Source organism: Chlorocebus sabaeus, chromosome 13 (genome assembly GCF_047675955.1).
Source record: "Chlorocebus sabaeus isolate Y175 chromosome 13, mChlSab1.0.hap1, whole genome shotgun sequence".
Taxonomy (NCBI): Eukaryota; Metazoa; Chordata; class Mammalia; order Primates; family Cercopithecidae; genus Chlorocebus; species Chlorocebus sabaeus.
Window position 1 is genome coordinate 78,991,605 of NC_132916.1, and position 14,107 is coordinate 79,005,711.

Sequence of the window (14,107 nt, forward strand, 5' to 3'; positions counted from 1 at the left end):
TAATCCCAGCTACTCCGGAAGCTGAGGCCAGAGAATCCCTTGAACCCTGGAGGCGGCGGTTGCGATGAGCCAAGATCACGCCACTGCATTCCAGCCTGGTCAACAAGAGCGAAACTCTGTCTCTAAGTAAATAAATAATAAAACCTAGCCCAGACTGTAACCACATCCACTGGGAACTGAGGAAGTAGTGGAGGGAACGCGATCAGGCCCATGGCTGCGCCCAGAGCGGGGTGAGTCAGGGACACCGCGGCGCCAGCGGAGGAAGGGAGAGTGTCGCGGGCCCAGTCGGGGACAGGGAGACGCCGCCGCCGCTGAGTATTCCTCTGCAACTTTCTACACCTTCAAAAAAATGCTGTGATGATTAAATGAGTCTGTCGTGGAAGGAACCGTGTCCTCGCAGGGGCCGAGGCAACACCCAAACTCCAACCTGAAGGCTGGGGCAAAGGGGAGGGACACCGGCAGGGCAGCCAACCATATTTTTAGCCGCTGTGACGACGGCGGGAAACATGGAACGCGCCGCCTTAAGCCGCCTTAAGGCGGCTTTGCACTCTTGACATGATTCATCTTCCAGGCTCCCCTTCCGTCAAGTCTCTCATCCCCAGCGCTCTGGGTCCCCAATGGCAGCAGCCGCCACTACCAAGATCCTTCTGTGCCTCCTGCTTTTGCTCCTGCCGTCGCTCTGGTCCCGGGCTGGGCGAACTGGTGAGTTCGTGGATGGAGCCTAAGCCAGGCGGGGGCCAAACTTGAGGGGCTGTGAACTGCAGCAGTTTTCAGAGGAGGGGAGGCTTCGGGAAGGACGGAGGAGATCTCCCCGAACTGCGCCCCCATTCAGTTCCGGTCGGCGGCTCCTCCCTGCCGAGTCCACTCCCCGAGGCTGCTTCTTGCCAGGGGAGAAGCAAAAAGGAGCGGGGAGGAAAGGAGGCTGACAGGAGGGTGGAGGGGCCAGAGGGCTGCAGAGAGCGAGGTGGGGCGGGGATCCCTGGTGCAGCCTGGCAGTCCCACCCGCCCTCGGGAAGGAAAAGTCAGAGCCCCTGGAACCCGAGCTGGGGACAGGACAGGGGTGAAGGCGGTTCCACAGGGACGCGATCACAGACACACCCACCAGCCACAGGCCTGATCTGCTCTCACCCACTCAAACCCTCCAGCACCCCCAGGGTTCCTTGCCCTTGAATTTTCCCCTGCACTTTTCCTGCAGACATTCACCTGCACCCAGGAGCTCAGCAGACACCCCCCACCCCTCCCCTCACCATCCACTGCCACCACCCAGGTCACATCCTCTTACTCCCCACCTCAGCCCAGCTGGTCACCCCAGCTGGTCTACCCAGCTGGAGACCCAGAGGTCTCCCCATCCATGAAGGGGCCCTCACCACCTCCTACACCATGTGGCACCTTCTGCCTCTTGGCTGAGGACACATCCCAGCAAACACACCCCAAGCTCCCCTCGGAACCTGTGCAGAGGGCATGGGAAGCACCATTCCCTCCATAATGACCCTGGGAACTCTGGTGATTAGAGGCGCCCCATTTGCCCTTGGGGCCCAGACCCGCCTGTTCTTCCTAATGAAGCCTGTTCTTCCTACCGGGGAGCCAGCCTGGTAGAGAATAGTCACTGTGTAGACAGGGGTCAGCAAAGCCTTTTTAGAAAGGGAGGAAGGATGCCCTGTGATCTTTGCAGGCCTTGGGTTCTGCTCTCTGTGTCCAGTCCTGTCCCTTTGTAGAGCAGCAACAGGCAGTGGCAACCTGCAAATGAGGGGGGACCAGATTCAGACCCTGTCCTAGGTTGCTGATCCCAGATGAGGGGATTACAGTGTCCCATCTCTTAGGGTGTCATCTCTAAGTAATGCCTCAGGTGTCAGTTGGAGAGTAGAAGGTGGTCCTACCTTGTCTGTGGCTTCTGGGTGGTGTGGATGTGATGGGAGTGGGGGTGCCATAGTTGGGGGCTTATTTTTCCCTCCTTTGCTGCTGAGTGGCATCTATGGTCTACAGGGGCCATCAGCGACCCTCCCTAAAGCCTCAGGTATGAGCTGAGGGTGAGAGGGTACAACCACGTGGTGTCCTGCAGATCGCGGCCAACTGCTAGTGCAGCTTCTTGGTTCTCTGTGGCCCTGCTCCTGCCCATCCCAGGAGACCCACCTGTGTCTTCTCACTGCTGGGCCTATCTTCCTAATGACCTAGAGGGTGAGGAGTCTATCCATAATGGGGAGCTCTGAGGCTGGATGGTCACTGCCCTCGCATTGCTGAAGGCCCCATCTTTGCCAAGGCACAGTACTCTACAGGAGCCACTGTTTAATGTTGAGATTTGCTTGCTGTGAGTGGCATTGCCTTGCCTCTGAACATTCACATGGAATATTTGTTGTGATTCTCCAATTAGATATTGCAACCACATGTACCTCTAGGATCTTAGGGGGCCTTGGGTCATCGGGCACTTAAGGCACGTCCAGCCTCGCTCATCATTCATGGATTGTCTATGGCTGCTTTTGAACTACAACAGCAGAGTTGAGTAGTTACAATGGAGAATATATTCCCTGCACACATTTGCATATTTATAAAATTGCCTTTCACAGAAAACTTTAGTGGCCATAAATATCTTTGTAGAAGGCCACAAGGACCCATTGTACTTGCTGCGGGGTTAAAGGGTCCTTCCTCAGTGGAAACTGGTGTCTTCTTCTAGTCATGGGTTCAGGGTCTGAGAAGTGGCTTCATTCTGCAAATTGGACAAACTATCCTTGTTTTTGAAGGACTGGCTACTTTCAGCCTCCTGGTCATCCATCATTTGTTTTATCTCTGTTTCTTGTAATTATTTAAATCCAGCAGTATCCGGGTTGGGTTTCCATCTCTTTTGGACCTTGAACCCCTTTGTTCTATGAGCCATGGGCATAACTTTGTATAACTGAGGTTCCCGGTTGGCATTGTGACTTCTCTAATCATTTCCATCATTGCACCCTCCTTGCTCCTGACAGTTGACAGCCTCCACCTGGAATCTGTAATTTCAGAATTTTTCATCCCATTACTACTGGGAGTCCATTTCAGGAAGAGCATCTCCTACCCCCAACCCTGGCCTTCAGCAATAGGCATCCCTAAGCTTCATTCCATTCTGGTGTCTTCTCATGGGGCCTTCTTTATATGCTGGGTAAACAGGAGTCCTCCAGGTTTCCCACGAGCACAGTGGATGGAAATTATTCTGGATTTTCACACTTAGACCCCTCTGGCATGGGCACTTCTCTGATCCTGTGATCCCTCCCTCTACTACCTGCCTTAGACTTTCAGATTTTCCCTTTCTTGCTGCGTGGACTATCCCTTTGTCCAGGGTTTCAGGAAGGCATCGTCATAGCAGATGTGCACTATCACTGGGGACTTTGCCAACATGTTAAATCCTGTGACCATGATAATCAATTCTTCTTTATCCAACGGGGTTCCATCCTCACTCTATTGCACCATGTACCAGCACCCTCAGGGGCATCCCTCACACCCTCTCCCACCTCCCACAGTCAACGCAGGCTGCTGCTGAAGATCCTCTGGCATCCAGGCCCTTCCTCCTCTAGCAGCCCTGGCACCTCTCTAGCAAGGTCGTATGTTGACTGATGTGGACAGAGGGGCAGTGGGACATGTCTGGGGACATGTGGTTTCTCAGCAGGCAGAGACCGCCTCCTCTTCCTCCTCCACCTCCTCCTTGTCCTCATGCAAGGGGCAAGCACTCGCCTTAGTATTGTGGACACCACAGTTCTGGAGGGGGCACTCCTTCCTGGGCCAGCCCAGCCTGCAAAAAGCATCCTTTTATTGTCACAGTGTGAAGGAGGGCTAACTAGGGGTCTCTTTCTCCCCACCCACCCCTCACCTGCCTTTCTCCACAGACCCTCACTCTCTTTGCTATGAAATCACCATCATCCCTAAATTTAGACCTGGACCACAGTGGTGTGCGGTTCAAGGCCAGGTGGATAAAAAGACTTTTCTTCGCTATGACTGTGGCAACAAGACAGTCACACCCATCAGTCCCCTGGGGAAGAAATTAAGTGTCACAAAGGCCTGGAAAGCACAGAACCCAGTACTGAGAGAGGTGGTGGACATGCTCACAGAGCAACTGCTTGACATTCAGCTGGAGAATTACACACCCAGGGGTAAGTTTCAGATGGCCCAGGACAGGAGGGAGCAGATACAGTGGTAGGTTAGAGGCATTTATAGTTTTCACGTAAAAATACAAATGGGGGCTGGGCGCGGTGGCTCATGACTACAATCCCAGCACTTTGGGAGGCTGAGGTGGGCCAATCACAAGGTCAGGAATTTGAGACCAACTGACAAACATGGTGAAACCCTGTCGCTACTAAAAATGCAAAAGTTAGCTGGGCATAATGGTGCACACCTGTAATCCCAGCCACTTGGGAGGCTGAGGCAGGAGGATCATTTGAACCCAGGAAGCAGAGGCTGCAGTGAGCCGAGGTTGTGCCACTGCACTCCAGCCTGGGCAACAGAGTGAGACTTTATCTCAAAAAAAAACCAAAAAAAAACAAATGGAAGGTCATCTAACCCCTTCAGAGGTCTAGAGGCAAGGCCAAGATGTGGCCAAGAGAGTAAGGCCAGGGAATTGTAAGGGGAACAGGATGTGGGTATAAAATTTGTCAAGACCAGAGCTGATCTCTCTCTGATGGGGGCAGATCCCCTCACCCTGCAGGCCTGGGTGTCTTGTGAGCAGAAAGCCGAAGGACACAGCAGTGGATCTTGGCAGTTTGGTTTCGATGGACAGGTCTTCCTCCTCTTTGACTCAGAGAACAGAATGTGGACAACGGTTCATCCTGGAGCCAGAAAGATGAAAGAAAAGTGGGAGAATGACAAGGATGTGACCATGTCCTTCCGTTACATCTCAATGGGAGACTGCACAAGATGGCTTGGGGACTTCTTGATGGGCATGGACAGCACCCTGGAGCCAAGTGCAGGAGGTAACAAAAGAAAGAAACAGGGATCTCGAATGAGATCAGAAACGGTGATCTCAAGAAACTAGTTCTTGAGTTCAGCTTCAGTCATCCCAGTATACACGTTTATGTTAAAATGACCCCCTCATGGGGCGCTCCTCCTGGGGGTGCTGGCGTGCCTGTGCTCTCCCATCCTCCTCTCCCTTCTCCCTCCTGACTCCTATTATTCATTGCACTTGCTTCTGCTCCCTGCACTGTGGATTTCTCACCAACCTTGAAACTGCAGGTGTCACTGTGTTTTCAGACCTTTCTCCTTAGTGTTTCCTCTTTTGATAATCACTTTTCCTTTCCTTTCCCTCATCTGGTTCTGGAAATCCATCAAAACCACCTCCAACGCCAGCCCAGAGACCCTCCTCTCCCCAACTCTGGAGCATCTCCTCCTTTTCCACCACAGCAGGAGGGTGGGCTGTGCTGTCACCTTGCTTCCCTCCGCAGCTGTGTGAGCTCCCTCGGGACAGGGGACACCCCCTCTCCCTTCCTAACCCAGGACCTGTCACACCGGCTGCCCCACGCCAGCGGAGAGGCGACAAAACTTCTGCCTTCCAGGATGACCTAGGGTGGCAGGAACTGAGGAGGTGTCTCCTCAGATTTGGGGCCTGGACAAGGGTTGTCACTTTTGTGTTTCCATTTCAGCATCACTCACCATGTCCTCAGGCACAACCCAACTCAGGGCCATGGCCACCGCCCTCATCCTTTGCTGCCTCCTCATCATCCTCTGCTGCTTCATCCTAGCTGGCATCTGAGGAGAGTCCTTTAGAGTGACAGGTACTGTGGGCAGAATTGGAAGTTGAACAAGGAGCAGGTGGGTGAGGAGGCAGGACAGGAAAAGGGAATTCCCAGAGTCCCACCCCTCCCCGTGGCTGGGACCTTCTCATCCTGACATGAGACAGGTGAATGAGACCTTGTGTCACCTGTTGGCAATGACCTGGGCAGCTCATTCCTGAGTACTGATGGAGTCTCACCTTCAGAGTCCAGAGGGAAAAGGAGGGGCCTATACCAAGGCTCAGAGTCTGTTAAAATTGAAAAGGTTTAGCAAGTTCGGGCATGATTCAGAGTAGGTTCCTATTCAGGAATGTTGTGTGGCCTGCAGGCAGCAGGAATTCAGACATGGGCAGTTCTCTTAATTGAGTTAGGTGCATCATGGTAGTTTTACATGAGGTGTGACAAGGGAAGGGGGATTCCATCTCTGAGGCTAAGAGAGAAATCTGGGTGTAATCCCAGGAGCAGGGGCCTGGGAGAGCCTTGGTACACCTAATGGAAAAAGTGGGAGTACAGGGCTGCCTTCCTACAGAAAGTGGCTTGGGTTCCAGGAATTAAGGTGGAAGATAAAGAGTAGAGGCTGCTCAAGAGAAGGATATTTAAAAAGTCAGTTACATGGACCCGTGGGGTTTGAGTCTGGGCCCTGAGGCATCTCCCCTGCCATCATCCTCCTACACACCCCAGATTTTGAGCCCGCTGATAGCCCCACCAGGAGCAGAGTGGATTCAGGGGAAGGGGGGTCTGAGGTGCTGCTGGGGTTCCATGGGCACCACTGGGCTGCACCAGGAATGGATAAGGTAGAACAGGGGCAGACACCTTCAGAGCTATGGGTGCTGCTCCCAGTGTGAGGAAAGGCTCAAGAAGAAGGGGAAAGAAGGATGTTTGCCTGCAGGCCGACCCAAGGCCAAGGGCACAGGAATACAGAACCCTGTCTTTGGATGTCTGCCCCACTCCTTGCCATGTTTTAGGCCCTCTCATCAGATCATAGAGAGGGCCTTGAGTGAGAGTGGGGACCCATCACTATCAGCTTCAGACCTGTTGGCCCCTCTACTCCATGCCCTGGTCAGGTGCAGGGCCCGGACTGACTCTGTGATGTGACAAAGGAGGAAAGAGGTTGGTCCAAGCTGCAGTCGCCAGGGTTGGGCCTCAAGGGAAAAACAGGTCCCTTAGTGCAGGGGACTCTGACACATGGAGTGATTAGGGAAAGATTACCCTGGAAAAGTGATCCGGGTTCTCTGTCTGTTAAACCAACATTTGTGTCCCTTCTGAAGGTTAAAGATGATACCAGCCGGGCGCGGTGGCTCAAGCCTGTAATCCCAGCACTTTGGGAGGCCGAGACGGGTGGATCACGAGGTCAGGAGATCGAGACCATCCTGGCCAACACGGTGAAACCCCGTCTCTACTAAAAAATACAAAAAAACTAGCTAGGCGAGGTGGCGGGCGCCTGTAGTCCCAGCTACTCAGGAGGCTGAGGCAGGAGAATGGCCTGAACTTGGGAGGCAGAGCTTGCAGTGAGCTGAGATTCAGCCATTGCACTCCAGCCTGGGTGACAGAGTGAGACTCTGTCTCAAAAAAAAAAAAAAAAAAAAAAAAAGATGATACCAAAAAGCCCCTGTGAGCAGGGTCTCAATCAAACTCGTCCTTCTGGCTGGCGACTTGCCCACCACCTACTGTGTATGTCCAGAGGCCTCCAGCAGATCATGATGACACCATGGACCCAACAGCTCATTCACTGCCTTGATTCTTTTTGCCAACAAATTTACCAGGAGTTATTCCTAACATATTATGCAATTTTCTCTTGGTGCTACCTGATGGAATTTTTGCACTTGAAGTTCTGGCTGACTAAACAAGATACATCAGCATTTTCTTTCTTCTGTTTTTGTTTGGAAAATCAAGTACTTCTTTGAATGATGATCTCTTTCTTGCAAATGATATTGTCAGGAAAACAATCATGTTAGACTTCAGATCTCCAGGGATTCTTTCTATAACCTGAAAGAGAATTGTTTAATTATTTAATAACAAAAAATGTATATTAATGATTGTTTCCTTTAGTAATTTATTGCTCTGTACTGACATTTAAATAAAAAGTTATATTTCTCTAAAAGCTACTGAGTTTAGAATTTTGTTGTATTACTCAGTAGAGAATTAATGTTATTTCATTTTTCCTCCATGAGTAATAAATAAGTGATTCTACCAGATTTTGTATGGAAAAAGAGAATCTACAAAACATGGCTGAAAAAAATCAGATACAACACAAATACATGGGAAAATATTTCATGCTGATGGGTTGGAGAATCAACATAGTTAAAATGGCCATACTTCCAAAAGCAATTTATAGATGCAACACTATCTCTATCAATACCAATGTCATTTTTCACAAATTAGAAAAATCTAATCTAAAAGTTATTTGGAATTAAGAAAGAGCCTAAATAGCCAAAATAATGATAAGCAAAAAGAACAAAGCCAGAGGCATCACATTGCCTGACTTCAAACTATAATATAAGGCTGTGGTGATCAAAACAGAATGGTACTGGTACCAAAATAAACACTTAGATCAGGAACAGAATAGAGCTCAGAAAGAAACCTTCACACCTTCTAACCTTCAACAAAATCAGCAAAAACAAGCAATGGGGAAAGAGACCTAATTCAACAAATGGTGCTGGGACAACTGGCTAGCCATGTGCAGAAGAATGAAACTGAACCTCTATGTTTCAGTTTATATGCAAAATAACTCGACATTAATTAAAAATTTAAATGTAAGTCCTAAAACTATAAAAATCATGGAAGATAAGCTAGGAAGTGCCACTTTGGACATAGTACCTGACAAAGATATCATGAAGAAGACACCAAAAGCACTTGCAAAAACAACAACAACAAATTCACAAATGGGACCTCATTAAACTGAAGAGTTTCTCCACAGTAAAAGAAAAAAAAAAAAAAATTAGCCACACAGTAAACAGCCTATAGGATGGGAGAAATATCTGCAATCTGTGTGTCTGGCAAAGCTCTAATATCCAGAATCTACACGGAACTTAACTAGCAAGAACAAAATCCCAAGTAAAAAATAAACAAAGAATATGAACAGACACTTTTCAAAAGAAGACTTGCAAGTGGCCAGCAAACATGAAAAAATGCTCTTTGGGAAGCCATGGTGGGCAGATCACGAGGTCAGGAGTTTGAGACCAGCCTGACCAACATGGTGAAACTCCGTCTCTACTAAAAATACAAACATTAGCCAGGCATGGTGGCGCACACCTGTAACTTGTAATGGTGCATAGTCTGATGTTGAAACTATAAAATACCTTAGACTGGTACTTTCTAGTGTTTTCCAGCAGACGGCACTGCTCATCTTGCAAATAGTTCAGTAAGCCCAGAGGGTTTGCTCACAGCGAGTTTGTGCCCTGAGCTTCTTGGCACACAGCTTGGGATCCACAGCCAAGGGCTACAGAGAAGACAAAACAGACGTTGGCATCATGGTGGAAGAGGAATCCATAAAGAGTTCATTTTTGAGGATTGGGGCAGTTCCTTCTGCCCTGCAGATCAAGATGCCCTGAGGGCAAAGAGCAGATGAGTGCTCTCTGGTGGCCCAGCAGTTCTGCCCCCAGGAAGAATTCTCTTCTGCTATAGTGAAAACCAACAGGACGCTGCTTCATCCCCGGGGGGACCAGGAAGATAGGTCAGAGTGAAGAGCTGTCTGAGTGTTTCAGATCACACAGTGACTGCCTGCTTGAGGGCTTCAGAACTCCTTCATGAACTGGGAGACAGCTGGCGAGGCGAAAGGTGTGTGGGCAGGATGGGCCCGACATGACAACTCTCAAGATGACACGTGTGTTTCTCCTATGTGTTTCTGTGTGTCTTTGTATGTGTCCATGTATGTGCATGGCTGTGTCTGTATTTCTGCATGCATTTGTGTGTGTGTGTGTGTGTGTGTGTGTGTGAGTGTGTGTGCCTGCGTGGTGTGAGTGTGTGTGAGAGACTGTGCCTGCATGTCTCTGTGTGTGTGCGTGTGTGTGTGTGTGGTAACATGCCTGTATGAATGGTGAATGGATTTTCTGGTTGAGTTGCTGTGGAGGGAGACAGGGACTCTAGGGGGCTTCCTGCCCACCCCTCCTTCCCTGAAGCCAGTAGCACAAATAGCACAATAAAAAGTAGTTTAATTTCATTTCATGCAAATGTAAAACTTTTGTGCTTCAAAAAGGACTCCATTTAGAAGGTAAAAAACAAAACAAAACAAAACAAAAAAGACTTCCAGAATGAGAGAAAATAATTGAAAATCATGTATCTGGTAAGGGATTGTTATTCTGAATATATAAAGAACTCTTGCAACTTAATATTATAAAGTGAAGTAAGCCAATTTAAATATATGCAAGGAATTTGAATAGACATTTCTCCAATGTGAGACAGGTAAACTACACGGTGGTGTCAAAAGAACAGAAAATTTTAGGCAGCAGTTTCAGGTGACGAGCAAAAGGAATCTGCTGAAATATCTGCAGCGGCTGTGGGCTGATAAGATGCTGAAAAACAGCGTGTGGACCAAGCTAAGAATGAGAGGACCCAACATGGCCCTGGATTTGACCCAGATTTCACGTAGGACCTCATTACATGCTGATTAACATACTAGTCAGCTTCCTAGCAGTTCTGAGAATACTCATATTTGGTATAAAAATTCGAGGCACCAGAGTTCTGAGAAAACCTGTCCTTCCAGGAATTTTCATGAGTATTACACCCCTTGGTTGAAGAAACCCAGAAAAGTGGCAGCCCCAAGCCCCCTTGGCCCTGCCTCTCTCTTGAGTTCCCCTGCACTCCCTTTATTTGAGTATTTACTTTTCCTCTCACAATAAATCTCCATCCTTTCTCTATTTTCCTACTGGTCTTCGAATTCACTTCCCCATGCGCTGCCAACAGCCCCGCACCGGCTGGGGTCGCGGTCCCACCAGCGTTTGGGGACCTCCCCTTGCCCACTGGCATTAGAGGAATGTAAACCGCAGTGAACCCAGGAAAAGGTGCTCAGTGTCCACAGCCCTCAGGGAAATGCCAACCGCACCCACAAGGGGACGCCTCACCCCGCTGGAACGGGTGACCCCAAACACAGTGAGGCTGGAGGTGGTGGGGCCTGCGTTCCTTACAAGGCAGAGAGCAGGAGAGGGAGAGCTGGTGGAGTGTGGGGCTATGCGTGTGTCATCCTCTTCCCATTTTCCTGGCAGAGGTTTCTCTTTATTGTCTGGCCCTACCTGCTTCCTTCCTCTCCCTTTCTCTGGTTCTCCCTCCCATCCTTCATTTCCAACCATCCCAAGGTTTTCTCCGCCCCACGACATCCATGCTCCCGGCCCCCAGCCCAGCTTACAAACCAGGAGCCCGGGACTGCCAGCGGCGGGATCCAGGAGGCAACAAGTTGACGCCCCTTCCGGACCCTGGACATTCAGGACCTAGTAGCAGCCCCAGGGCAAGGAGGATGGGGGTCCTCGCGGGGCTCACACTGTCGGAGCCCCAGGGATTCGAGCGGGACGGTGAGGTCTACACACTGAGCCGGTAATGTATATTTTCATTAGTCAATTCCACTCTTAAAGGTACAATTCTCCTGAGTTTTTAACATTTTCCTAGGGTGCCATCCTATATGTTAAATCCAAAATTCATGATTTCTTCTCAAAGGCAGTGTTACCATAATTCCCACCGTTTAGATATATTATTTAAAAACATAAAATCCCGGCGAGGATGAAGCAGGAACCTCGTGCTCCTCTCCCCACCAGGCCCCGCATTTCCTTGATTCTTCTGACACGGGAACCGCGGGTCCGTTGCCGCGACCAGCGAGTCATCTCAGGTCTTTGAAAGGCCGTTTTTTTCCGGACACTGTGGACCCGGAGGCCCGGGGGTATCGGCTGGCAGCGGGGCACCCACTCCGGGGTCTCCACAGGGCGGGACCTGGGTCCGGAGCTCCAGGGAAGCAGACGCCCTGGGCGGAGCTCGCAGAAGCCAGAGAGGACGCGGAGGGGTGGAAACTGAAACTCCCAGGAACGGAACTTTCCCCCAAAGTCATCTGTGGTTGAAATCAGCAATCGCCTATAATATCCCCCCTGTGACAACACCGTTTGGTAGATATCTAGAACCAGTGCCTCCTCACTGAGGCAGCCCCGGACGCCCCTGCTCGTGTTCCCGTCCCAGGACCCTCGGGGCCCACAACAGATCAGGGGAGCCCATCCGGTGACCCTCCCTGGGCCTCCCGGCCCCACTCTTTCTTACTTCTTCACCTACATATTTTCACCTGTTTCAGGATCGAAACCATGAAAAGTCATGTGTGAAAGGCTCCCCCGCCCCTGCTTGGGTCCACTCTCATTAGCCACAGCCCAGAATGAGACATTATTGGATTCTTTGAATCTTTCCAGGGAGTCTTTATACCATTTCAAATGCATATGTATAGATATTCTTAATTCAGACTTGGATATTTTTTTACTCTTGATGAAACCTGTCACCCTGTCCTTCAGTTTCCCCTCCCTCTATAGTGAATGTTTCACCATCCTCTGCCCAAGCTGGGTCTTCACAGTCACAGACAAGAGTGTCACCAGCACTGCCATCCCGTGACATGAGACACTTTAAAGGTGCATTAATTTGCACAGCAATTCTGTGTCTGGAAATCTATTCTACACAATTAAATTGAGATTCATGGAAACAGTTTCTGCAGCATTTCGTTTCTGTAAAAGTAACTGGAGACCATCTGGACCTTCACACACAGACGCTGGTTACATTTGTCATGAGGCAGTCATTCTATGTAATGTCATGCAGAGATAAAAAGGAAAAGTATCTGTATGTGGGGGTATTGGAACATCTTCGAAGTGTGTTATTTTGAGATAGAATGTGCGTTCAGCAGAGTGCCTATGGGCTTATACTTGTTTTAAAAACCATCATTGATACATGTACACATCTCTATTGTTAGTAAGGAAAACAATATTTCCATAACTTGTTGCCAGTCTCTTTGTCCGTTTTAGGAAAAATCAATGTAGCTGAAAAGCCATGGTTGCAGGAATTGGTCATCACCTGCCAAGATTCTACACAGTCCTACACATCCTCCCAGCTGAGGTTGCCGGAGGAACAGGATGTGGAATGCAGTCGCGTTTCAGACGGGAACCTAAAGTCAAACTGGACCAGGTGTCTTGTCTTGATCTCTGCCTCTTCACCCAACCCCCACCTGGTCAGGCAGTCACCCTGGAGGGGCTGGGATGATGCTTGGTGGGCAGTGAAGATGCGGAGCCAATTTTGGGAGTATGGTGAACATGGAGAGTTGGGACCCCACAGCAACTGGGGAGGAGCTGGTGTGATGCTGGGAGCACTGGGAAGGCAGGGAGCCTAGGCACAGCACTCACTGCTTCTCCCATCTGGGACAGGATTGGGGTCGGTGATAAGAAAAGTTTCCTGAGTAGCGCAGTTCCCAAGCCTGGCAGAATGACTCGCCCTGGTTGCCACTATGCCCAGCCCATCCTACACTTTATATTCTGTCAACAGTAATTTTTAAAACACTGTATCCAGAATGTAGACAAAGATAACCAATCACATAGGGAAGTAAGGTAGCAACAACGAGAACCAGCTGAAATATGCAACAGAGACAGAAAATACATGGAACCTCTAGATCAGTACTCTGACAGAAATATAATGCAAGCCACAAGTGTGAGCCACACAGGGAATTTTAAATATTCTAGTGAACACATTGAAAAACTAAAAAGAAACAGGTAAAATATATTTTTACAACATTTTTCTCAATATGCTTTAACTAAAATTTTTAACCAAAATTATTATTTCAACATGTCATCAATGGAAAAATGAATAATGAGACATTTGACATTTTTATACTAAACCTTTGAAATTTGGTGTGCACCGTATACTGACAGTACTTCTCAATTTAAACTAGTTGTATTGCAAGCTCTCAATAGCCTCACGTAGCTAGTAACTGCTGGGTTAGACTTTGCAGCTTTAGATTTTAGCACTATCTTGCCAGGTGCGGTGGCTCACCCCTGTAATCCCAGCACTTTGGGAGCCCCAGGTGGGTGGATCACCTGAGGTCGGGAGTTTGAGACCATCCTGACCAACATGGTGAAACCCCTTCTGTACCAAAAATACAAAAATTAGCTGGGTCTAGTGGTTCACGCCTATAGTCCCAGTTACTCAGGAGGCTGAGGCACGAGAATCCAATAAACTCAGGAAATGGAAGTTGCAGTGAGCCGAGAGCATGCCACTGCATTTCAGTAATGGCCATCGAGTGAGACTCTGTTTGAAAAAAAAAAAAAAAAGCGAAAAAAGAAAGAAAGAAAAAACAACAAAAAATTAGAATTATCAGGAGGGATTTAAAAATAACTATGCTTATTATGTTTCAATGGCTTTTTAAAAAATAAAATGAAAAA

At 49.0% G+C, this 14,107-nt stretch overlaps 1 protein-coding gene across 1 annotated transcript; it reads left to right on the forward strand.

Moving 5' to 3' along the window:
* Window positions 1-225: 225 nt before the first annotated feature.
* On the forward strand, window positions 226-7,828 carry LOC103240144 (UL16-binding protein 2-like). Its single transcript, XM_073022569.1, has 4 exons — window positions 226-702; window positions 3,849-4,112; window positions 4,647-4,928; window positions 5,595-7,828. The coding sequence occupies exons 1-4, from the start codon at window positions 618-620 to the stop codon at window positions 5,702-5,704; spliced, it is 741 nt and encodes a 246-aa protein (XP_072878670.1). The 5' UTR covers window positions 226-617; the 3' UTR covers window positions 5,705-7,828.
* Window positions 7,829-14,107: the final 6,279 nt, after the last annotated feature.